This window comes from Calliphora vicina, chromosome 4 (assembly GCF_958450345.1).
Source record: "Calliphora vicina chromosome 4, idCalVici1.1, whole genome shotgun sequence".
Taxonomy (NCBI): Eukaryota; Metazoa; Arthropoda; class Insecta; order Diptera; family Calliphoridae; genus Calliphora; species Calliphora vicina.
This window is the reverse complement of record NC_088783.1, coordinates 122306980-122332997: the sequence shown is the minus strand read 5'-3', so window position 1 is coordinate 122332997 and position 26018 is coordinate 122306980. Positions and strand designations below refer to the sequence as shown.

Below are 26018 nucleotides of genomic sequence, written 5' to 3'. Positions count from 1 at the left end.
AACTACTATAATCAGAGTTCCTTGATGCCCAGCTAAAAGTCATACAATGTACTTATTTCAGTTGGAAAACTCACTGAGGAACTCAGCATAAATATTTAACTATCGTCGTTTATCTAAAATGACCATATTCCGATTACAATTACTGATTCAATTACATATTAAGTATTTTAAATTTGTTGCTTTTTTTGCCTTAAAAATGTATCGACAAAATGTGCACTTATTCTCTAGTAAAAACTAAATAATGATAAGAAATTAATAACATACAAATTTTAATTGAAATTGAAATTTAAAACAACAAATTGTTACATTTACTTGTTTATATGTATGAAAGTATTTCGAATGTCCCTCGTTATGCCTGTCAGGTATACATTCTACTACTTTTGTTTTGGTTTTGGTTTTTGTGTTAAATTTAACTTAAATTTGGATTTTAGAGTCAACAGCTTGATGGTTTAACACAATCATGTCGTGTGCATGTGCAATTTATGATTTCAAATATCAATGGCCGTTTCATTCCAGGTTAATTTTGCTTTATGTTAAAGTATTTCAGTTTCATAGACCTGTTTCGTAGTTGTTGAATTGGTGGTTGCACCGCCGCCACCACCACCACCATTGGCGTTGTTCAGTTTTGCATTCGCTAATTTATCACTTGCATTCCGATTGTTGACCAGTTCGTTAGAGGATGTTGATGATGCAGATGATATATTGTTGATATTGAGGGCATTGCCAGATGAATCGTTTGCATTGATTGTTAGATTGAGTTTTTGCTGTATATTTGATTCGCTACCCATTTTCTTCAGTGATTGTTGACCATTGGCATCCAAGTTTGTGCCCGAACTTGATGACATATCCACTGAGGGCATTTTGCTCATTTGTTGTAAACGCTGATACTGTTCTTGTAGCATTTTCTGCTTTTTGAGCAGCTCTTGATGACGCATTTCCAAAGCAACCTGCCGTTGCGCATTATCGTTGCCAGATTCGTTGCCGCTAGAGTTTTCACCACCACTGTCGACGGCGACATTTTGGGAGGAGTCCTTGGGTTCGTTTTCGTTTAGTGTGGGCATTGGTTGTGGTACATTAGGACTTGTGGGGCTGGCTAGGGGACTGCGAGAACTAGTCCTTGGTGGTGGTGGTGGGGGAATGCGTTTGCCGCCCACCTTCATGATCAATTCAGCATTGCGTTCCGGTACCGGTGGCTTGGCAATATTTCGCATTATGGGTATTGGTACAATATCACTTTCGCATTGAGTGGGCATAGAGTGCAGACGTCTCAGACTGGAGACGTTGGAGGCCGTTATCAAGGGAACTGTCATGGGGGCCGTGTTATTTTGATTATTCATTGCAATATTGTTGAATTGTTGTTGCAATTCGCTGACACAATTGCCGGCCATTAAGAGGGGTGGAGTGCCGGCCTCAGGTGGATTATATAGACGTGCCTGGGAGATTTGAGTGGTAACAGTGCTTTGTACCATGGCGGTACTATCATCAGAAGTGGAATCATCGGGTCTTATCTGAAATTAATTGAAAGTTATTGTTATTGTACAAATTGTGAGTTAAGCTTCTCGCTCTCTCTGTTAGTTGTGTGATTACCTCATTGTTTTGTATTAGAGGCTTTGAAAACGTTTTCAATTCATCTAACAGAGCATCGAGTGCGTTTTCTGGTGGGGCTCCCCCGCTGACAGCGAACGTCCCCATCCTGGGTTGTGGGATTGGCTAATGGATAAAATGGTTTTATTACATTTATTATTAAGCATTAGCATTCAAATATGTTGGAGAATATATTTGAAACCGTTTTTCTTTTTGTTTTCAAAACATTAATAAAACATTATAAAGAAGAACATTGATTTATGTAGAAATATTTGTTATTTAAAGATTCGTATTTAGAGTTAATTGCAGATTTACTACAGTGATTTTGCATTTTGGAAGCTTTTGCTATAAAAATTTCAAACATTAATTCTTTTCAATTCATTAAGTTTTAAAGCTTTAGTTCAAACATAAATTGAAAAGTAAATCAAAACGAACAAATTATAGAAACAAATTGAAACCATAAACAAATAAGTAATTAACAATCACATTGGAAATAAAATTGAATAAAAAGCTTTTTAGTTGTAAGTCTATGCAAAGTTACATGCACTTTATCAAATATTTATTTGATATTTTTACAAACTGAATAAGAAATGACCAAAGAAATGGATGATAATAAAGAAATGAAAGAAGAACTGAACTGAAATAATTTCATTATGACAGTTTCAATAAATAATAAAAACACCTGATGATTGTACACGCTTGTTTATGCATTCAATTAAAAACCATTAAACACTGAAGAAATCTTTCGTTAACCCACAACTGGTGAAGACCAGAATGGCCATAGTTAAAAATACGACAAGCTTATATTTATTATTGCTTGTACTACATTGAAGTGAATTTAAGTCTGTAATATAATTTAATCGCAAATTTCAAAATCTGTTTAATGGTTTCATGGTTTATCATAAACATATTTTTACACTTTTTTTATGATTTTGTTTATTATCTTAATGTATTTTTTTTCATTATGTTTCACAAGAAAACTTCACCGACTAAACATCAATGCTAAAGTCATATTGAAAAGTGGCCAATTTCCAAGTTTATTTAAACATATATTTAAACATATACAGACAACAAAAAAAAAACAAAAAAGAGTTATAGACAATTATGATTAAATTACTAGACATATCAACATTTACGTATAGATTAGATTCTAATAACTAATGGACACATTTGAAGTGATGTTATGAAAATATGAATGAGTTCTACACTTAAATATGATGAGGGGCAAGATAGAAGAAAAAAAAAAAGAAAAGAAAGTATTAGTTTCTTGAGGGCGGGCGGGCGATAGATATTTGATGTTTCAGTAATGTGAATATGTATGAATGGTCGAATATGGTCAACATATAAATAAAATAAATAGTAGTTCATAGGTTTAGTTACAAAAAAATGCAAACATTAATTTAAAATTATTTTGAAATGAAAATTGTTCATAAAAAATTTACAAAAATACGGTGTGATTTCTCAAAGTCAACCAACAATACATTACGACAAAGAAAATGGTTGTTTGCACATAAAGTTAAACATTTCATGTTTGTTTTTGGTAAAAAGAAAATTTGAAAACTGAAATCAAAAGGAAAATTAAAACTGAAATTAAAACTAATAATAAAAAACATTAACAAGCGTTAAAAATATTAAAGAAAAGAGTTGGTAGTAAATTAATTGATTTTTTGCTTTCAAATATTTTACATTATTGTAACATCAACCTAAAGATTAGACATTTTTTTATTTTTTTTGTTTTTTTTTGTTAAAATTGTATTTTAGATTTTTTTTATTTTTATTTTTTAAAATTGTTTGATAGTTTTAGTTAGTTAAGATAGCATTAAAAAAAGTTTTGTCTAAGTTTTGAGTAAATGTTTTTTTTTTTTTAATATAACAAATAAAATGGTGTGTAACAATTAAAAAAACGATAGTACTGTTTAAGGGTTAATTGATATTTATTCTTTGTTAAAAAGGTTAAAAAGGGATCATTACTCAGTGATTGCCTCTTTGAAGTTTGAACTCCAGCGCCAGTTAAACTACGCATTACACCAACAACAAGAAACACAAGAAAAAGCAAAAATAAAAAAGAGAGGAGACCATTTTAAAAGTAAAGTTGAAACAACTTTAAAACTTGAAAAACAAAAACTTTAGTCTTAATGAAAATCAAACGAAAAATACTCAATTTTTGATGGTTTTCTTTTTGTTTTGTTTTGTTTCGGTTCATTATTATTATTATTACATATTATTTTTGATATTTTTTAAGTTTTCCCATTGAAAATGATTAGATATTTATAGATTTTGTTTAATGTAATTAATCATAAAATGTCTTTAAATGTTGGATCAGACCGATTCCGTTCATTGATTTGTTCAAAATGTTTGACTACTCGATTTAGATTATTTAGTTTGGTTTATTCGTTTTAAACTTTTTGTAATTTGTATAGTTTTTGCTCAGGTTTGGTTTGGTTTGTTAAAGTTTTTTGGTTTTTCTTTTTTGTTTTATTTTGGGTGAATCGGTGAAGCGTTTCTTTGAAACTACAATTAACCTAAATTCACCAATTAAGTTTTTCATTATTTTTGTTAGTTAGAATTGCTTAGTTTGGTTTTTGTAAATCAAGAAGAAAAAAAAATGTATGATTAGAAATGAAAATTATAAGTTTTAATTAATATTAATAATTCAGCCAATTGCAAAATAGGTATAATTTAAATCGAAATTAAATCACAACTCAAACTCAAATAGTAAATTTAGTTGGTTAAAGAACGAAAACATTTAAATCAATAATTTTATATACACACAATTTCTAATTTAAATAGTAGTTTTATATTTTTAGGGGGAGGGGGAAAGAATTTTGTTCAATATTTTAGTGTTCTACTTTAACTCAATTGAAAAATTAAACAACGTAAATCAACTCAAAAGTATTCAAATTACAACTGAATGTGAACTTCATAGTTTTGTTTTAACTAATTTGTTTTTAACTATAATATATTATTATTATTATTTTTTTTTAATTTTATTTAAAGTATGCAAAAATCAAATTAAACTGTATGTATGATAATATTGATTTTGATATTCTTTTATATATATAAAATATATTTTTAATATGAAGCAACTAAAGTGAAGTGCCTTAAAAATTTTGGATTGGGGTTCGATCAAACACTTAGGGACCACTTACCTTATCGGCCACGGATACATCAGCAGAACGGGGAGGATCTTCATTTGTTTGCGGCTCTGTAGGCGGCAATCGCTGTTCTTGTACGCTGGCCAACCTACACAAACAAAAATCGTAGAAAATTTTCTTCAAATGTTTATTTTAAAATGTTTTTAATTATAAATTGCCTATTCTAAACGTATGTTAAAAAATCGGCTTAATGGTGAACAACTGATTTTATGGTAAACAATAAGGTTTTTGCAGAACAAATATATTGATGTATAATAATATTTGTAAGCTATTTAGGGGCTTTGGAAAGTTGATTCCAACAGACAGAATTAGGCAGACTTAGGTTCTCAGTTATCTAACTACACAGTTGTCATCTATGCCCTTACCACTCACGGAGAAGGATATGGAAATGTCTTAATTTGTTTACCTTTTTAATGTCACCAAAGTGCCTGTCAGCTTTTTGCATCTTCTTAAAGCCGATTCCAAACGATCGGGTTCTTCTTTTAGGAACTTTTCTTCACGCACAACTTTTTCCATTTCGCTCGACAAAATACAACGTAATCCATTGGACAATGCCGGAAATTTCATTTTTAATTCGGCCACAGTTTTGCTATAAATATAAATTTAAGTATTCAGTGTTCAGTAAAGTAGATTTCAGTTTATATATTTACCTGGCTCTACTTAGCACCAAAGCCATATCCTCTACAGCAGTCATATTCACTCTTGTCCTACGATTGATTACTTCTCCCCTTAGGCTTTCGACAGAGGACTCCAAATCGCTTAGATCTTTTTCTAAACGAATAACTTCTTGTTTATATAATTCTTCCTCACGTGATATTCGTGTAGCATCTTGATCCTGGTGACCCCAAATACTGCCACTACTCGCTAACAAAGTGGCACGTATGCGCATAAAAGTGCTTTTTATATCTTCTCGAACTGCTACAGCTTGGGCTTGCGAAAGACGCCGTAGTGTGCGCACTTCGGTACGCAGATCTTTGGCTTTTTTCTGTAGACCTCTAAGGTGGTTGTAGACTTCGGGAGCCAAAGCAATGTCGGCTCTATAATTGTTATGAGCTGTTTGGGCCAAAACCATAGGTTTGGGAGGTGGTGGTGGTTTAAGGCGATCACGTTCTAAATGATATTTAAGAGATAAATATGAAAAATGTTCCATGCTTATGTTCAGTTTTAAGTGTAAGGTGTTTTAAAGTGCTTAGAGGCCATAAACCGTTACTTACCTTGTGAAGAGGTTCTTGGCAAAGTGGAGGATTTGATGGCTGGTTTTGTGGGTTTTGTATCAGCTTTTTTATTTTTTTTATATTTGTACAAATATTTAGATACAAAAAATACAGTTTTCATTAGTTCTTCTCGCATAGAAAAGTTTGTATTAAATTTATTTCACATTTAACAACATGCAGAAGACATAAACGGTTTATGTCACTTAAAAATTACTAAACAAATTCAAAGAGAAAGAATTACTTTTTAAAATTCTGGCCTATTCTGAAAATGTTCTTCATTTCTTAACAAGTAACTATTTATTTATTTAAAACAAATTAGTCTCCAGAACAGTTCCAAAATATTTTAGAAATGATCACACTACAACTACGAGTTTAAAATGTTGTTGAAATTCTAAATATAGCTACGTAGCAAAGTTAAATCTTGTGCTAGCAAATAATCATTAGTAACCGTTTAGCTTTCATAAAGAGTTTTAATAAATTTTGTGATTATTGGTAAATTGTTTTTAATAATTTTTACTTAATAAGATCTTAACTAAAGATAACATGCAAGTGAAATATTTTATTTACCGGCATGTTGAGGACTATGCGATTTTGGTATACCCTGTATATCGTCACTAAAGGAGACACTTTTTTCGAAGGATACCGATTTTTCTGAAAACAAATTGTTTGAAGTACAAAATACATATTTTGAAACTCTTTGTGTTTTTCATATGAAATGATTGCCAACAAGAAGAAAAGGATAACAAAACTACAAATGAAAAAAAAAACAGGAAAGAAATACTTACGACAGGCATTTTTGCCCAATTTGGGAGCCTTTTCTCTAACATAAAGATCTTCTCCAGAACCGTTTACTAAAAACACAAAAAATGTGTAAAAGTACAAATGTGTGTTTGTTTTTCTTACAGTGTACAGTGATTTCAAAGGTGAAATTAAAAACAAAAAGTCACAAAAAATCCAACAAAAAATAAAAAAAAACAATAAAATTAAACATAAAACAATAAACAATAAACGCATAATTACTAAATGAAGGTGGTTGGCAAAATGTTTTGCAAAAAACAAAAAAAAAACGAAAAGCTTGGCATGAAGTGTGAATTATTGTTATTATTCCATTAAGACAGACAACTTGTACTTGTGGTTTGAAAACGTTAAATTGTTTAACATACCATGACATTGTGTGGGCACTACCAAATAATTGGGATCCAATGTTGGCACTGGTATGGGAGCGATTTGTGGATTCTGATTTACCAAAGCCTTTTGCACTAAACCAGTTAAATTAGCCAGCTGACGTTCCATATGTTCTACACGTATGCGATGTAGATCTTCCGGTCTGAAAAAATTCAAAAAAAATTTAAAAATAAATAAAAATAAACAAATGCAATGAATTAATTTGTTTGTTTGGATTTTGCGAAATCCACTGTGTTAATTTACACTAGAGTAAGTTTTACAACTAACTGCATGCTCTGTTTGTTCAATTATTGCACAAAATATTCACACTTTTCTAGACTTCTTAATTGAAAAAGAAAGACTCTTAAGTTTAGTTGACAACTGAATACAAGAGTGAAAACATTTTCTTCTCCCAATAATAATAATAATACCAGAGATTCAATAAAATGTCCTACTGCAGTGGTAAATACATGTCTAAATAGTAAAAATACTTAGAAATAATATGTGGTGTCGTTGCTTTAGCTTTTGACTCTTCCTTATTTGGAAATTGTTTGGCAGATTTAAGTGTATCCGAGCTATTGACATTAAAACATTCTTTGCAAAGTTTGCGCGATACAGAGGATTTAGTTAAAACACGCTATTCCAATCCGCAGGACCTACAATGTCCAGAAACAGCTGAAGAAAAGTGTGAAAAACCTACCACAATGGCTTTGGTGGCAGAACAAAGGTAAATAATTCTGCACTAATTTGTTCGATACGAAATTCTTTATTATTCTCCAACAGAGGCTACGCTGATTCACATTCAAGTTATGAACCTTGGCAACCTGAAGAAAAGCCCTCCAAGTTGCAAACTCTTTTCCATATAAGTGTTACTGCCTTGGCATTTTTATCATTTGGTGGTTACTTGTTGTGTCTAATAGTACAATCAATAAAAAGCAAAGGTATACTTGGTTATCTTTCGAATATGACCTACTAAACGGGTGGTCCAAATACAAGTATCTTTATAAAAATTAAATAAAATGAACTAATGTTAATTTCGTTTAGTATATTAGGGCTTTATTTCACTCCGCGATTTCATTCGTGTGTCTGCTGCGGCTGGCTTCGTTGTAGTTCATCTTGTCAGTCTAATTTTCCAAGACTTTGTTGACGGATTCTGGTTCTATCTCACAAATGGTTCGAACGAAATTAGTCTTAACCTTTGGTGGTGGTAAATTTTACACCCTCTCTTCATTTTTTTAAAGTTTTATCAAAAAGGCTTGCGAAATAAAGTGCCTGCATTTTTGTTTCAAATAACATTTTGCTTTCTTTTTTTAATTTTTTTAAATTAAAATTTTTGTATCTTATTGTTAAAAAGCTAATATTAACGAAAAAATGTTTTTTAAAGTAAAATTTTTTGCAAAAATTATAAGGTGTAAAATTTACACCACATCTGTGACTATGTCAAAAATGTTCACGTCATAAGTTAAAGGTTAAGGGTTTGGATCGTTTCTGAATAATTCGCATAAGATCGGTCTTTAACGGCACCCACATGAAAAAGTCTATAGGGTCAAAGAGGGCTGATCACTGATTTTCAGGGTAGGTCCGACATGGTCAATATTTCAAACTAGCTGACCCGGCAGACGTTGTCCTCTCCAAGTTAAAAATCTTGTGTTTGAAAAGGGTAAAAATAGTTAAAAAGAAAAAAACGTATTATTGAATGATAATTTAAATAATTTAAACGCTTATTGGCCGTTTAAATTATATTTTGAGTTTTTATATAAAAAAATCGATTTTTGTTAAGAAATATGAGTGATCACAGATCGAGCTCTTTTTCTTAATTAAACGCTTATTGGCAAAGTTATTAGAGATATTTTGAGTTTTTATATAAAAAATCGATTTTTGTTATGAAATAGAAGTGATCACATATCGAGCTCCATTTCTTGATTAAACGCTTATTGGCTAAGTTATTGGCAAATTTAGATATTTTGAGTTTTTATATAAAAAATCGATTTTTGTTAAGAAATATGAGTGATCACATATCGGGCTCCTTTTCTTGATTAAACGCTTATTGGCCAAGTTATTAGCGAATTTAAATTTTTTTGAGTTTTTATATAAAAAATCGATTTTTGGTCAGAAATATGAGTGATCAATAATTTAGCTCATGATTAAACGCTTATTGGCCAAGTTATTATCGATTTAAGCTATTGTAAGTTTTTATATAAGTAATCGAATTTTGGTCTGAAATATGATTGATCACATACCGATGTATTTTGCAGATGTATTTAATAAGTGGGCGTATTAGTGGTCGTGGACAATTTTTATTTATCTGAAAACTTTTGCGGACTATGTACTGCGTACATTAAAAACAATTAGTCCAGGCTTCCTGCGATTTTAGATATATCGAAAAAAATTGGCGTGGTCAATTTTTCTTTCAGTAAAAACATAAATTGGATTACTATGATCATTTAAACTAAAAATTAGCCAAATCGATGTAGCCGTTTTCCGATTTTAGATAAACCGAAAAAAAGTGGTCGTAAAAGTGGGTGGTCAATTTTTCATTCCGTAAAAACCTAAGTTGAGCTATGACCAACATTTAAAAAAAAATGTGTCTAAATCGGTCCGGCCGTTCTCTACTGATGCAATTACCAACGAACGCCATTTGATTTTTATTTATATAGAAGATAGATAGAAAAAAGTGTCAGAATAACATATGATTTAAAAGATACTTGTATTTGGACCACCCTGTAGATACTAACACAACATAAGAAATATTTCTTTAGGTACCACATATTTTCATCAGACTGCTACAACTATGGCCACCACTACCAGCTTGAAGCGTATTAAAGTTTATAGAAGAAATCGGCGTTCATCCTTGCCACCCATTGAAAGTACAAACAATTATAATTATTATGGCCAGCATAATAGTAATAATAATAACAATAATCCTTATCAATATTATCAAAAGAGAAATATTGAAAATTAGTGATGACACATACCTAGTAGGATCATACAATTGATTGGTTCGAGGCATTCGACCGGGACCCATTTTCATGCCATACAAAGCATACTGATCTTCAGACATGGCTACATCTCTGTAATTATGAAAAAAAAATTAAAAATTACAAACTTGAGGTAGCGCTTAATTTTCGTCTAGACTTACGCTTGTTCTTCATCTATTATGGGAGCTATCACCTGTCCCCTGGTACCATATTGACTGTAATAGGGTTCTTCATAACTTCCACGGGTCGAACGTTCTGGCGAACTGGTGTAACCATCTGGAAAATGTTTGTTTATTTTAAACTTTCTGTATATATTTGTTTTCATGCATCCTTAAACATTCTAAAAAATTTAAACAAATAAAATGAACAGAACTAAAAACTACAGCAATTTTAAATTTATACAGTTAAAATATAGAGAAAATCTACACAATTTGCTGGATTTTGATGATTCCAAAAAAAAAAAACCAAAGAAAACCAATTCGTTATTTATTTATTTATTTACTTAGTACATGTTTGTGGTAAAGTTGAGTCTGTAATTGGCATTTTGATTAAGTACCTGGTATACTGTATAACTGATCCGGGGGATAAGGAAACAAGGGTTCCATGCTACCCCTGGAGTTGGGCGTTCTTAAAGGTTTCAATGGCGTTCCTATATATGTATGTATATCATATACAATTTATATTTCAATCAATCACATACACATTACATTAGTTACAATAATAAACTTTGAAATTAAAGACAACAAAAGATACATTTTGGAATAGGAATGGAATGGGAATTCCACAAGATATCTAAATAAAACACAACTCAAAAACATTACAAACCAAAAGTGAGTAGGATCTTTAAAAATGGGATGTTAACAAGTCAAATTCAAACTAAAACATGCTATTTTTGTACAATATTTCATAAGATTAGATAGTTGTTTATTAAAATTAAAGGATAACATTTGGAAAGTAATTACTTGGTTCATCATTTGTAATACAATCACGAGTAGCTGAGAATAACTTACCCATTGGCATCTTATTGCGATCGGTATACATCCCACGCGGCAATGTCTGGGAGCCTCCCACATAATAAGGGGCTTGTTGTTTGCCAATCTGCAAAGTCATGAAAATAATTAAGTTTAATTTTATTTTTTCGTTTAAAATGTTTGAATGTACTTTGTATGAGTTGCATGTTCATGAAGTATGCTGTACTTGTCTACATGTCTATGCACTTAAAATGCTAATTTGGTCTAGATGTATGCAAATGTGTACATGACTATACACGGCTGTTTTTGTATTTATTGGTAGTAAGTGTATAATATTTTATTGGCATTTGACCAAGTTTCTGTTTCTTTCTAAAGATAAAAAATAGTGTATTCATAGGTATTTAATTGCAAATAATTTCACTTTTTATGGCACCATATTTGTTAAGACCACAGTACAATAGGGATTATACAAAACAATAAAGTTCATACATACACTGAGGGATAAACAAAAAAAAAACATTCGAAACTTTTCATTTTTTTAGTACTTTATTTTATTAGTATATCGAGGGCCCATATTCAAAATCCTCTATCTTTTATTTTCACGAAAATTACTGTTTGATGGTAAAATGTTCAGTAAAACAGCCCTCATATTTGGTGTGAATTTTATAACAAAGATGTTTTTTTTTGACTGTGTTTTTGCATTTTTGTTATTTCTCTATCTTTTAAAAAATAATTATTTTCAAATATTTTTTGGAAATAATTTCTTTAATCAAACTTCAAAAAAATTTACAAAAGCAAAATAAAAATATTTTTTTCTATAATTATTTGTTTAATATTGTGTTATTAGACGCTATCTTAAATAAATTAAGTTTTATTCAATAAATCACGTTAAAAACTGACAGATGGCATAAATTAAATCAAAGTAATTAATTTTTATTAAAGTGCAAAACCCTCTATCTGATCGTTTCATACATACACATTGAATATTGTTGAAAAGCAAAAAACCCTCTATCTCAATTGTATGTGAGATTCAGTAGTTGCTTTAAAAAAAATATTGTAGAATACCGAATTTTAATTTGTTTGGCTCTCCTGAAAAGTTGTGTTTTTCAAGATAGAGTGTTTTGAATATAGGCCCTCGATATGCTTTTATTTACTTGTATTTTAATTGACTTCCCGATTCCTTACTTGTCCTAAATTAAATTATTATCGTTTTATTTACATTTCCAACTTGGTTTCATAAAAACAACCACAAAAACTTGTACATAGTTTTAGTTTGAAAGAATTAATTGCACAATTTAGCTTTAAGCCAGATTCGAGTTATAGTGAGAGGGAGCGACATGCAATATCCGTTAGTAAATAAGTAAAACCGGGGTTTCCTATGACACACAATCCAGTTTAAATCCAAAACTTACAAGTTCTGTGAGAGCTAAACGTTTGAGTGACTAGTTATTGAAACTGTATTAGTATGATTAAAATGCATTATAAATATGAAACTAGCAACATTTCGATACGAGAACAAAGACAATTACAGATGAAAACAAAAGCTATTTATGAATGAATGAATGAATGAACGAACAAACGAATGAAAACAATTTTTGAATGACTTAAATCATATTGTATTGTTGTAATCAGTTGGGAGTAGTTGTTAATCCAACAGTAATAAAAAATGTTCAGACAATGCTTAACACCTTTTGTTAACAAGATATTTTGTATTTTTTTGTGTTTACCACAAATGAAAAACTATTTCCACATTTTACGGCTAATAATAATAGTAAAGCTCTTTAAGATACAACAAAAAAAATAATAAAAAAATCTCTGACTGACACAGAGTTTAAGACAGCTTAAATGCTTTTGTTAGTGTTTAGATTGTTAAACAAATTAGACGAATGAAAAAGCTTTTTACATTTTTCCATTTCATTGAAAGCTTTGGATGTGGCTGGCTTTTATTTTTTTATTTTTTTTATTAAATATTTGATTGAAAACATACATAGACGTTATTGCGCATACGCGTATGCACCATAGCACGTTAAAGACTTTTTATGGTAGTTGAGTGTGAACCATCGCGGCATCAAGACGCATAAAACTTGAAACCAAAAAAACAAAAAACTAGAAGAAAAAAGCATTATATCCAGCTAAAACAAAACCGTTACAAAATAAATATAAAAATATAATCAGAAAGTAAAAAAAAAAAACAAATTAAACCTACAGTAAAATAAATAAATAAATACCTGCAAGTTGTGGTGGTTAGTTGTTAATTGCAGTGGTTTTGAATTTGAAGCAAAACTGGATTAAACCATTATGAAGTCTATGGGGTTGTTGTTGTTGCTGTTGCTTAGTGGTCACACTGTTGTTAGCCATGCTTGGAAACCTATAGTGGGCCAAGCTACAGCTAATGCTGCCATAACGGGCTCAAAGGCAGCATCGGCTGCATTTACAAGTTCATTTAGTCTACAACAGTCACATCCCGAATATGGCAGCAAAACCTCATATGTGTCGGACAGTGATACTAAGGAAGTGCAACAGCCATTAGCTGATGAATTATTGGCGGTAAAACATAGTTACAAGCCAGCCGTTGAGGTGTTACCAGTGCCAAGTTCTATTAACTTTGGCGATGCTAGATTTGGCTACAAGCCCTCAGGATACGAAGAGGTAGGCTTTTAAAGTGTCCTTTAACTATGAATAATACCTTGGTTTTGTTTTTTTTTTTTGTTTGTTTTGTTTGTTTTGTGAAGGACCAATGTTCTTTAAAAAAATATGCCTTCAATCAAGATGGTGTGGTGAACTATGACAATAAAATTCCGGAACTGTCACAATTTACAATTTGCTTTTGGATGCGTTTTACCAATCACAGTGGCGATCATGTCATTTTAACTTATTCATGTAAGTGCAATTAAATATCACAATTATCTGCTTAATAATTACAGAAATACTTAGGCAGTGTTTCCCAATATTTTAAGAGAAAACCTATTTCAATTATTGCCGGCCGAACAATGAGACAGTTTTTGTTGCAAATTAAAATTCATTGAAATTTAGGTCAAATTCATATTTGTGTTATTAATGATATGCAAGATATTATATTTATTTAGAGTAAAAATTAAACAAAGAAACAATGAGCAAAAAGTTTACATGCTACTTTTAGGGGTGGGATAGAGTAGAGTTAGTTTGTATTTTTAAAATGTTTGGCAAACTCTGCCTATCAATGGTAATGTCTTTATCAATGGTTTATTTTAAGAGTCAAGATTAATGTTGTGAAATCATTGTTACGAGAAATGTTGATTACATCAAGTTGAAAGTGTTTTTGAGCCATCTTTCGGTTGCGCAAGACTAATCTTTGACAATAAAGAGTTTTGTTGCTGAAACAAAATAATAATAAATCCCAAAAAAATACAAAAAATAAAAAAGTGAAAGGAAGCAAACTTCCTGCTGATCATAAACACTAAAGATACAAAAACCCCATCTATAGTTTATTATGATGCTGCTAGAAAAAAGAGATTGGACAAGCAAGTTTGGCACAAAGAGGCGGTCTGGTCTGCATGATGAGTACATGTGCACATGTGTAGTAGATTTTTGTTAAAAATTACAAAATAGTACCTCCGTATAGTACCATACCGTACGGTACGGTAAGTGTGTGTGTGTAAATGTAAGTATTTTTAAGTACCTACTCGCACAAATGATTGTATGAATTAATGTTTAAATGAACAAGAGATGCCAAAAATTCACAAACACTTAACGTGGTTAATGGTCAAATTCAAGTTAACATATTATTGTTATTAATGCCCCCTGCACATTGTCTACTATCTGCCAGTGAGTGGTATTATTACATAAGTGAAAACTTGGTTTCGATTTCGGTTTAGCCCAGTCCAGCTAGCCGGTTGGTTGAGATTGTGGTAGACAAATAAAAACAAAAAAAATATATAAATTATCACGCTTAAGCGTGTTTGTAATTTTGTGTAGTCATAAAGAAAATCTTCAGCAATTGACACGTTTTAATTTTTTTTCTCTGCCGGCCGCGTAATAAAGATAAAATGAAGCAAAGAAAAAAAAACGAATGCAAAACTCAATTAGTGGGTTAATAAAACCAGCCTCCTCGCAACACAGATGAAGACGAAAGCGCACACACAGACGCACGATACAAAATCTGGCCCAGTTTAAAATTATATTTAGCAATTAATCACAAAACAATTGCTACAATGCGAATACAATTGGTTTGTTTTTTTTTGTTTGTTTGTTGAATTACAAACACAAAATCATCAATTAAACTCGCATTAAATCTGTAAAACTCATTGCTGAAATGCATCGAAAAACCTTCAATAATTGTAACAAATATTTAACACAATTAAGAGTTGAGTGTTAGGGCTGGTCACAAAATCAAGTATTTATTCACATTGTGTAATGTTTCTTGATCAAATCAAATTAAATTGAAGTGTAGTTTTTCGCAATATACTTACAAACTGGTCACATACATCAAGTGCAAGTAGTTGTGCCGGTTGTAACATTATTAAAAAAAATGTAAATTTCTTTATAAGCAAATATGAATCCTTTAGAACACAGTATTTGTATATAAAATTTAATTGATGATGTGGATTGAAGATTAGCATCATGCAAACTGTTTATATCTTTACTTTTATCTATCTTTATCTTAACAGTGCAAGTAGTTGTGCAAGTTGTAATCTCATAAAATGTTTAATTCTTTAGTTGATGTTTGCATTGCCAATTTTCAAATTAAAAACAAAAATTCATATAAATCATTTTTTAATCCTGAAAAGTGGCGGGATTTTTGGGAATGGTCTCCCTACTTAGTAGTAAGTAGACACTAATTTAGGATTGCTTTTACATTAGGTATAATTAAATATCAAGTAAAATAAATACAAACAAATTGGTGTAAAAAAAGAGATATTGAAAAGCGTTCAGGGATTTTTAAGAAAAATTTATCAAATATGAATTGAAATCTGTCAAGTATTTGCAATATCGAAGATTATTTCAAGGAACAGTTTTATAGTTTACGAAACGGTGAAAAGGTAATGATAATGTTATTTCGGTAAAGTTCTTATTTGAAAGATTAATAAAGATTAAAAACTGAAAAATAAGGTGCCATTGTTGGTGGTATTATAAATTCAATTTATATATTTGGGGGATTCAAACGGTCAGCTATTAGGTCGTATTGTCATAATGTCGTAAAATATTTTTTTAGTTTAAACAAATTCTTGTTGTGCTGCAAAAAAAAAGTGTTATTTTATGACAAACCAATAAATAGTTCTAAAAGTCTTATTAGTTTATAACTTTTTTGTTAGAAACCCAACAAAAATTTATTTAAACTAAAAAAAATTGTATGATATTATGACAATACGACCTAATAGGAGACCGTTTGAATCCCCCAATTGAATTTAAAAATTTGTATTTTCAAAATTCAAAAAAAAACGATTATATCGATTAATATATTTAGTGGTAACGGTAATTTCAGTTAATTCGGTAATTCTATATGAGTTGATTTAGGGTATTTTAGGGCTAACGGCGGCCAACCTTGATATTTAATGGAAATATGTATTTATTATTAAATGATTGACACTTGTATAAAGTGTGTGATTATTATTTATTTTTATTTTTGGTGTTAAATAATAAATTTAAAATTGATTATTATTTGTTTTGATTAGCTGAGGACGAACATAGAGATTTTCAATTTTGGGTTGCGAATGCAAAAAATTCCAGTTTTTTGTCGATGGCTATAAAAGGTCAACAAGTGTATAGGTATGTATTGAATTCAATAATGTATATTTATTGCAATATCATGTTTAGGTGTAACTCATGTACTGCATGTATCTACATATGTACATACATATTTTATGTACATTTGTATAAAAAAAAATTACATGTACCTACAAGCAATTTCAATTTGAAATTTGTTAACACCAACAGCATTCATACATCAAACTATAAATACCATTTTTTAACAACAATCATCAATCAATAGATCAATACTAATACATACATATGTATATACATATGTATAAACATTTCTAACAAACTATCTATACATATACATATGTATGTATGTTTTGTATCTTGGTAATCATTATTAAAAGTATGTTTGAATTTCTGTCAACTTTGACCCCTTGTTTTTGTGTAGACTGAATTATCCATTGAGGGTTCGTCAATGGCATCATAGTTGTACATCATGGAATGGCAAAACGGGTGAATGGCAGGTTTGGCTAAAGGCAGAACGTATTGGACGCGGTTTCCACAATGCCGTAAGTTTTTGTTTTTAATTCAATTTCAACCCAAATTCAAAGCAACAAAGTAAATTATAATAATGTGGCTTGCTAAAATTAAACTCCTTTCACTATTAACCAAAAAAAAAATAAAATAAAAAAATAAAAATATTATTTATTTTGCAATTTGTGTTCAAATATTTCCATGCATTATGTATTAAATCATAAATAATAAACAAAATTGCAAAATAATCTTATTTATGAAGTTTTTTCTATAAAACTGTGCAAATAAATTAGTGTGAAGCATAGTAAAAGTAATCGCATATTAAGCTTTACGATTACATGATCATTCAAAAAAAAAATAATTTTTTATTATAAAGTTTAACTTTATATTCAATACCTTTGAAATATACGTATATTTTTAAATAAAAGTAGCAGAATAGTAACAACGAGCAGTCAATTTGCATAAACCGTTTTAAACAAAAGCCTTAAACCAAACAATATAAATATTAATTTTAATATTTATGGCGGCTTGCCACATGACTTTGTATTGATCAGTCAAAGCCACAATTGAAAGCTCACATAAATTACACATTCAATTGAATTTCTGAAATGACTCTCTTATGAGTTGCGTGCACATTATAATTTATTTTTGATACTCCCTAGTTGGTGGGCCATAAAATTCCGCCCAGTGGTAAGCTATATTCCGGTGGTACTTCGGTTACCGGCAAAATTTGTGACGGCCTACACTTTGAAGTCACTTTAGTGCAAATATATCGAGTGGCACTTAGTGCGGGCAAAGCTCATCGTGATCATAAGCATCATCACGCACATCACTTCGATCATGAAGGTCAGGAAATTCAACTCACCACAAAAGCACCACCACCAGTAAGTTAATGAAAATGTCGGCTCTATTTAACAAGTTTAATTGCATGTCAATCTTATTTTAAGGTAAATCGACCTCAACCAATGCATGCGCTCTTGGCAAATGGACAAATACCTACACGTGTACGTATTAATCTAGCACAAGCTGGCGCTGGCGATGCATCTGCAGCAGCTCCTGGCAGCCAAGCTGCTCAACAGGGTTTAACCATACATACGAACTTTATTAATGGACAAATCAATGTGGGCTCTCGTTTGGTGGCCCAGCAACTTGTAGGACTTAATCACAAATTGGCAACACAAAGTGTTAACAGACAGGCCGTTTATGATCCTTCAAATCCTTCAAATGTCCAGTTTGTAGATGAAACCGAGACACGCATACTCTTCAAACGTCATGCCGCCAGCTCGAGAACAAAACCGGACAGCTCAGCTAAAAATGAGGATAAAAATCTTAAAAAGCGCGGCTTAGTATTTCTGGAGGATGGCAGTATAGTGAATGATCCTTTGGTCGAAGGCAGTAGCGGTGATTACAAATATGATGGCTTGGCTGAATTTGGCGGCCAACAGTTTAAGCATGATTTAAGTGACAAAATTAATATTGAAGATGAAATCATGGAACACGATCGCGAACCAGCCGAGGAAGAAGTTAAGGCCGTCATGGGCTTTTGTGATGCCTGCCAAGTAGAACCATTCCAAGGTGCCATAGTATTTGCTTGGAAAGATGCCCACGAGAAACTGGATAATGTTTTGAAGGGTTATAGTGTAGGTGGCTGCGGTCAATTTTAGTTAAATTTTATAGTATAAATATTATTTTTAGTACAAGTAGTTAATGATGAAATCTGTTAATTTGTAGTTGTATTATAAAATCAAGCAGTTTAATTGTGTTTTTGTTTTAGCCACTAGTCAGGGAACGCACAGAATTTTAGTTTAAACAATAAAAACGTTCGTTGGTCTATTCAAGTTAAAGACTCAGAGGGTTTATATCGATCTATCTACATATACATTTGTATCCATGTAATAATACTTATGCTTATACATATACAATATACTTACATACATAATTATTTAATAAATTTTTAAGCAAACAAAACAAATTGTGTAAATTCTTTAAGATTTATCTTACCTTAGACTTGTGAATGTGTTGATTTTTATAATCAGAATCGAATTCCGGTTCACTGAAGTAACTCTGCAAGCAAAAGAATTTCAATGTTTTAATAACTTATTTGGTTATATTTCGCATAGAAAATACTTGATCTTGATCCCAGTGCTGAGAAGTGGTTTGTGGCAATGGCTGCGGTATACCGGGACCTCCTGGTAGTATCTGAGGTGGTGCTGCGACTTCAGTAGATTCGAAAAGTCGCAAAACAGAACGGTCTCGTATTTCCCTTAAGTGGGAGCGTACATCTTCCAGTTCGTAGAACATGTCCTTGCTGGCATCATGTATGTAAATTTTTACATTGGGGCCCTCTAGGTAAGCCATGGTTAACTGGCGAGGAAACGAACGTACAAATAGAGCTCGTACAGTGTCAATCGAAGTAATTTCATTTGGCAATAGAGCTCTCTTTGTCTCCGAACGATATTGCAAGAAAACCAAACCTGTGCGAAATCAGAGAAAGAGAACAAAATTTCAACTTATTCACTTTGGTTGAAATTCGGAAGAGGGATAGTGTGTGTGACACCATACCTAGAGGTCTTTCTAAGGTTTTCGAGGGTGTACGCACAACGGGTAACGAAGAACGTTGCTTACCACCACGTCTAAAACCCGTACTGGCTGTCTCCACCTCCGACATAATACCCGGATCATCATCGAACAGCGGTCCTTGATTAATTGGCACATAACCACGATTCGGTTGCATCTGCAACAAATGAAATATTTAATCAAACTAATCAAGGATTTAAATGTGCATCGAATACTATACCTTCTTGTTTTTTTGAGCTCGAGTTCCCATCTGAAAGAAATAAAGTGTTAGGAATTCATTTGTCCATAATAGGTTTCATAGAGCTTAATCTTGTTATTTAGAAATTAGTTTGTTTAATAAGTTCAAATTAGATGAAAGTTAACCAAGCCTAAGGGAAATTTCGTATCTATCAAAACATAAAATTTGACAAAACTTTATTCATGCATAAATATTTATGTACATATGTATGTATGTACGTAGTTATGTTGCGAATGCTGTAAAAGTGTGTCGAGTGGGTTGTAAACATTTTGTGAAAAATGTAGGAATAAATGAAAATACATAGTTACATACTTCCAAATCCAATGCCTTTTGTGACTGCTGCTGCAAATTCTGTTGATTGGTGTAGGCGAGCATATCACCACCTAGCGTATGTCTACGCGGATCCTCTCTTCGCATACCACGTCTCCGTTCTTCGCCTGAGGATAGAAGGAGAACAAAAAAAACATTACAAATGAAAATTGTACAAAGACAGCGTTATAATTTTATACAACATCCCCCTCCACCATCCATCGCTTAAGTGATGGGGTGGAGTGGAGTGGGGTGAGGTGAGGTTAAGACAAACAATACAATATTTAAACACTTGGCAAATTTTGTTTTTCTAAGGAAAAACTAATATTTACCTTGTTCATTGCTCTGCATATGACTAGATTTCATATCATTCTGCCAGTTTTCATCTAAACGTGACGAATAGCGAGCAGCCACCACAAAATAAACATTAGACGGAAGGAAGATTAATGAAAAATTTCAATTGCGCTTTCGTTGAAAACAAAGCGAAACACAAGTACTGAAAATATAATGTGTGAGAATATATTTACTTACCGCCTTCGCGTCCTTTGCGCTTCTTTTTGGAGCTACTGCTGCTACTGCCACTACCGCCACCACTGGTATTTGTAGGGTTCGGTGAACTTTTATCTTTGCTTTTCCAACGTATTAACATTTTAACGAAGAGACCAGGCTAAAGCCTAAACACTGGGACAATTTTGTTTTTATTTTTTGTGAAACGTACGAATGTACGAGTATTTAGTGGTAGAGTATAGGTTTTGTTGTATGAGGAACTTGTGGGGGGTGTTTGTTCGAACTTTGTATTCCTCGTCTTCCTTTATTTCAGTGTATGTTTTTGTCAGGACAAAAAAGGATTGTTGTTGGTTTCTTGTGTTCAAAAGTAAAATAAATATTTGATGTGCAGCACATACTTAAACATGATGGCTGTGCTCATGCATGGACTGACTGACTGACTGTATGATGAAAAGAAAAAAATAAAACGAAAAACGAAATACGAAAGTTGGGATAAAAACTCATGAATATTTGATAAATTCTTCTTAAGTTTAAATTTCCGTAAAAAGTACATAATATAGTTTATTTGCTTTTTGTTTTTATGAACGTTTTGCTGGAGCAGGGCTTTTAATTGAAACACCTCCTGGACACAGCGCATGTCCTTGTTACACATATGAAATTTTAAAACATTTCAACCGAACCGAACTGAAGCATAGTGAGGAGCCAAGGGAGCTGTGGTCTGTTTGTTTATGTTTTAAAATTCAACAAAATTTCGCCGGTAGGAATAAAATTATCACGTGCAAATTGCAAAACAAAATAGAGATGGAAGAGTAACAAACAAAACCTCTCCAGTGAGAGTGTTTTTGCCACAAGACATCTCTTTCTTTACAAAGAGAGAGAAGCATTGAGGTGAGTTTCTCAAAAGTTGAGTAAGGTTATTAACACACAGTGCTTCTAAAACTTGCCAATGAAGCTAGTGAACCTCAAACTTTTTTGCCAAATTTCTACGATTTTCCATAGTAGACCTTAGGCGTTTTAAGGTTTCAGGGTAACTGTATTACTTTTTAATGCTAAAGTTGAAGTCAATTATATATTTTTTTCACAGCACCACTTGTGGTTGTAACAAAGAAATTCCTTTGGAAGAGGTTTACATTTTTTCATCTTCTTTACAACAAACATATAGGCATTTTGTAATATGAAGGTGTGATTTTTTTTTTTTATTGATAAGAAAAATTAAATATTTACACAAATCTGCACAATATTTTCACACGAAATTGGAAATTAATATCTAATTATAAACATTAAGCACTTATTTTTTATTATTATTAATTGTTAACACTTTGTTTCTTTCCTATTGCTCCAACAAACTGATGTGTATACACAAGTATATGCATATTTAATTTTCTTATAGAGTAACACACCTTTTTTACAAGCAATTCATTTATTTTCTTGGTTATTTTGCTTGGTATTAAATTTTCTTTATTATAGAAATTGCTGTTTTACTTTATTTTAGTTTAAAAAATTGATTATTTTGTATATATCAAGTATGAAATGTAATTTTTACACAAAAATCTTTTGTTTGATCTGTCTATGACCGCTTGGTAAAACCGTTCGATACTTTTTAAATGCCTTTGAATTTCGTGTATATCATAGAAGAGTTTCCGCCCTAAATGTTGTGATGAATATCTAAAGCGCCTGCGTTGGCTCCGAAAGCAAAACAAATTACGGTAATCCACCTTAAATCCTAACGTAACCAAACAACAGTTTGGAAAGCTTTGTTAAAAATGTATAAATTAATATCTAATGTGCTGCCATCTACATGTCATAATTGATAATATTTTTTAGTTTAGCAAATACACAAACCTTAAGATTATTTTGTTAGTGTGAGGGGAAATTCTATTTTCGTTAAAGGTGAAGTGAAATGTGTGTAATTTGTTCAGTGTTTATTTATAATTTGAGTGGTAGATTCTTTAGATTGTTTAGTAGCTGTGCTGTCTAAACGGTTGGGTAGGTTTTTCGCTTTGACATTTGTGTTATAACTTTCCGGGTTCAATCCCCCGCTCGCTCTTCTGTGTATATATGTTCAGAAGTTGTTTATCCCTCGTTCACTATCCGCCACACGTCATTTGCTTAAACTCTTGCATTTGCAACGTGCCGAGAATAGAAGGGAGATTAAGTAAAGTCTCTGAAGGAAGCTAAGTTAGGCGTTTCTAAGTAGCCGCTTGGTGCCAATCGAGATGAGACACATTCTTTTTACCATTTTACACATGGAATTTTTAAACTCTTTTTCTGCAAACAAATTTAAGTAAATCGAGCTAATTCCACAATATTTTATACTCTTTATGATGTGGATAAAGTCGAATATAATGGTCCAATCGACGTTCTAAGCAGATTTAAGTTAAACATTTTGAAGATAATATAATACACGGTTAAGTCCTAATGAAATTGGTTATGATTGTAATCTCGGAATAAGGACCAATCAAATTTCGGTATTCCTGTAAAAGATAGAATTTCATGAAAATCAGCGCATATCAGACCATACCTCTCATATAAGTAATATTTACTTCCGGTTATGAGCTAAAATTTTACAAAAAAATATTTTTATATAACTGCAAATCATACGAGAAAATATCGTATGGATCGATCAATGAAAGTACACATGTATGTATATAATTAATGTTAATATAAAATCGCAACATAAATTATTTTGAGGATCGTTTTATAAGAAACCACAACTTATTTAAAATATTGATTTTGTATCAACATCAACTAGTAATGCTCAGTGATTGGTTTATTTTAGTTTCATTTTCAAAGTCTTGATTTTATTTTCAGATTAAAATTGTTTAAAATAGAGATAATAGAAAAAATATGTTTAACAATAATATTCGTAATCTGAATTGATATAAAAATTCATTTAATTTTTTTTTAATCATACATGTATGGATTTTGTTTATAAATATACATACTTTTAAAAAAACAACCCAGACACTTCTGTCAGTGTCAACTAGCATAATTTGTCATAAATTGTATGGACCATTAAAAATCTAGCAAAGATGAAAGACAGCCGCCCAAGCAACAAAATGTGAAAGACAAAAAAAATATATAAAATAATAAAAACAAACAAATGATTTTTGTCTAAGAATCTTCAATTCACTCAAAATTTAATGAAAATTAAACACATATAATTTATTAAATGCCTAAAGATCTTAAAAATATGTATGTTAATATTTTCAACAGTTGAATTTCAAAATATGTACGTTTAATTTATTGGGCCACCTTGTAAGTTGATGAATGTTTAGGACATTTGTTTGTGTTTGAAAAAAAATCAACATTAAAGTATTAATATGTTTTAAAAACAAAATTGAGAGTGTGAGAAATAGACTAAATGGCTGGCTTGTTAGATTACTAAATTAAAACAGATTTTTAATAGATGAATTCATTATAGACTTGAAGTCAACTTTGCAATTAACATCAATAAATATTACTTTTTACATATTTAGAATGCAAAAATCCTTTTAAACTTTTAGATAATTATGTTAGGAAAGGTTTATTTCTTATTTCGCTAATTCTTTTAGAAAAAAATTTTAATTTTTTTTAATAGAAAAACTATTTATACTTTCAAGTTTCTGTTAATGTTATTAGTAGGCTCAAAATCTTTATTGTTTTTTTGTTTATAGAAAGTCATTAGAATAAATTTGGACTATTGCCAAAAAAACGAAGTATAGCTATAGCTTACTTAAAGCAAAATTGTCACAACTCAGAAAATTAAAATGTTTGAAGAAGCTCAACCAAAAATTTTATTCTTTAAACTGAAATCTTTCAAATAAACTTACCCCCTTATTCATAATTAATTTTTAAATTTATTACAGGTTTATAAAACAGAATTTCCATACAGAATTTGTTTTATAAACCTGTAATAAATTTAAAAATTGATTATGAATATGGCCTTTAAATTTCAAGAATACAGTAGTTTTGACTTACCTGCCTTTCACTTAAGAGCATTTTGCATATAAGTGCACAAAACTTGTGTTTTGTATAATTTATTTACCAAACTCCATATAAATTCGTTAATTTAAGTGCATTGTTCATACCTGCACATTTAAGATAAGTGCATAATACTTTTGAAGCTATAACTGGTTTTCATGAAAAAAATTTAATTTAGCTGCCTAATACAAAATTAAATCAAAACAAAAAAGAACAAGTAAGAGTGCTATATTCGGCTGTGCCGAATCTTATATACCCTTCACCAAATTATACTTCAAAATTTTAAATATTTTTAGGTAAACAAAATTTAATTTTTTTTCCAGTTGTTTTTTTCATTTTTTGGGAAAAATTTTTTTCGATTGTTATTTAAAATTTTTTTTTTAAATTTAAATTTTTTTTTTTTTAAATTTTAAATTTTTTTTTTAAATTTTAAAAAAATTTTTTTGTGAAAAAAAAAATTCGGGTTAAAATTTTTTTTCCGATTTTGACCCATTGTAGGTCCAACTTACTATGGTCTTATATATGTTGTTGCAAATGTCTTTGAAATATCTATCATTAGATATCCATATTGTCTATATTAATGTCTTAGTAATCCAGATATAGGTCAAAAATAGGTAAAAAATCGAGGTTGTCTTGGTTTTTTCCTCATATCTCAGCCATTTGTGGACCGATTTTGTTGATTTTAAATAGCAAAATTCTAGAAAGCATGTCTGACAGAATTATTGAAGATTTGGATCCCGAAGATATCTGGGGTCTTCAGAAAATTGATTTCAACAGCCAGACGGACATGGCTTAATCGACTCCGCTATCTATAAGGATCCAGAATATATATACTTTATAGGGTCGGAAATGAAAAATGTAGAAATTACAAACGGATTGACAAACTTATATATACCCTTCTCACGAAGGTGAAGGGTATAAAAATACGATTTTGAATAAAAAACAAGTAAGAAAGTATGGTCGGTCAAGCCCGACCATATAATACCCTACACTAAGTAAAAGAGCAAAAAAAAAATTCTTTTAAAATTTCAATAATTCATATTTTTGAGTGATTTTCGGAAGTGGCCCTTATATGGGGGCTATGACCAATTATGGACCGATCACCATGAAATTAGGTCGTGTGATTTATGTCTATATTAAGTTAACTA

The 26018-nt window shown here is 30.9% G+C and overlaps 3 protein-coding genes across 3 annotated transcripts; 2 read left to right on the top strand and 1 right to left on the bottom strand.

The window, feature by feature from the left end:
- Positions 1-462: 462 nt before the first annotated feature.
- Positions 463-21101, bottom strand: LOC135958897 (coiled-coil domain-containing protein CG32809). Its single transcript, XM_065509841.1, has 19 exons — positions 20932-21101; positions 20733-20786; positions 20404-20528; positions 20074-20103; positions 19839-20010; positions 19404-19750; positions 19278-19340; positions 11106-11193; positions 10257-10371; positions 10093-10188; positions 7117-7280; positions 6739-6804; positions 6521-6604; positions 5954-6016; positions 5390-5849; positions 5146-5328; positions 4734-4827; positions 1588-1710; positions 463-1508 (listed from the first exon to the last, which is right to left on the bottom strand). Exons 1-19 carry the CDS (start codon positions 21047-21049, stop codon positions 534-536), a joined length of 3420 nt encoding a protein of 1139 aa, XP_065365913.1. The 5' UTR covers positions 21050-21101; the 3' UTR covers positions 463-533.
- On the top strand, positions 7564-10461 carry LOC135956656 (uncharacterized). The gene is made up of 4 exons (XM_065507207.1): positions 7564-7579; positions 7640-7844; positions 7901-8058; positions 9877-10461. The coding sequence occupies exons 1-4, from the start codon at positions 7564-7566 to the stop codon at positions 10077-10079; spliced, it is 582 nt and encodes a 193-aa protein (XP_065363279.1). The 3' UTR covers positions 10080-10461.
- b6 lies at positions 13323-19248 on the top strand. The gene is made up of 6 exons (XM_065508353.1): positions 13323-13715; positions 13799-13946; positions 16718-16811; positions 17191-17311; positions 17939-18160; positions 18224-19248. The coding sequence occupies exons 1-6, from the start codon at positions 13365-13367 to the stop codon at positions 18938-18940; spliced, it is 1653 nt and encodes a 550-aa protein (XP_065364425.1). The 5' UTR covers positions 13323-13364; the 3' UTR covers positions 18941-19248.
- Positions 21102-26018: the final 4917 nt, after the last annotated feature.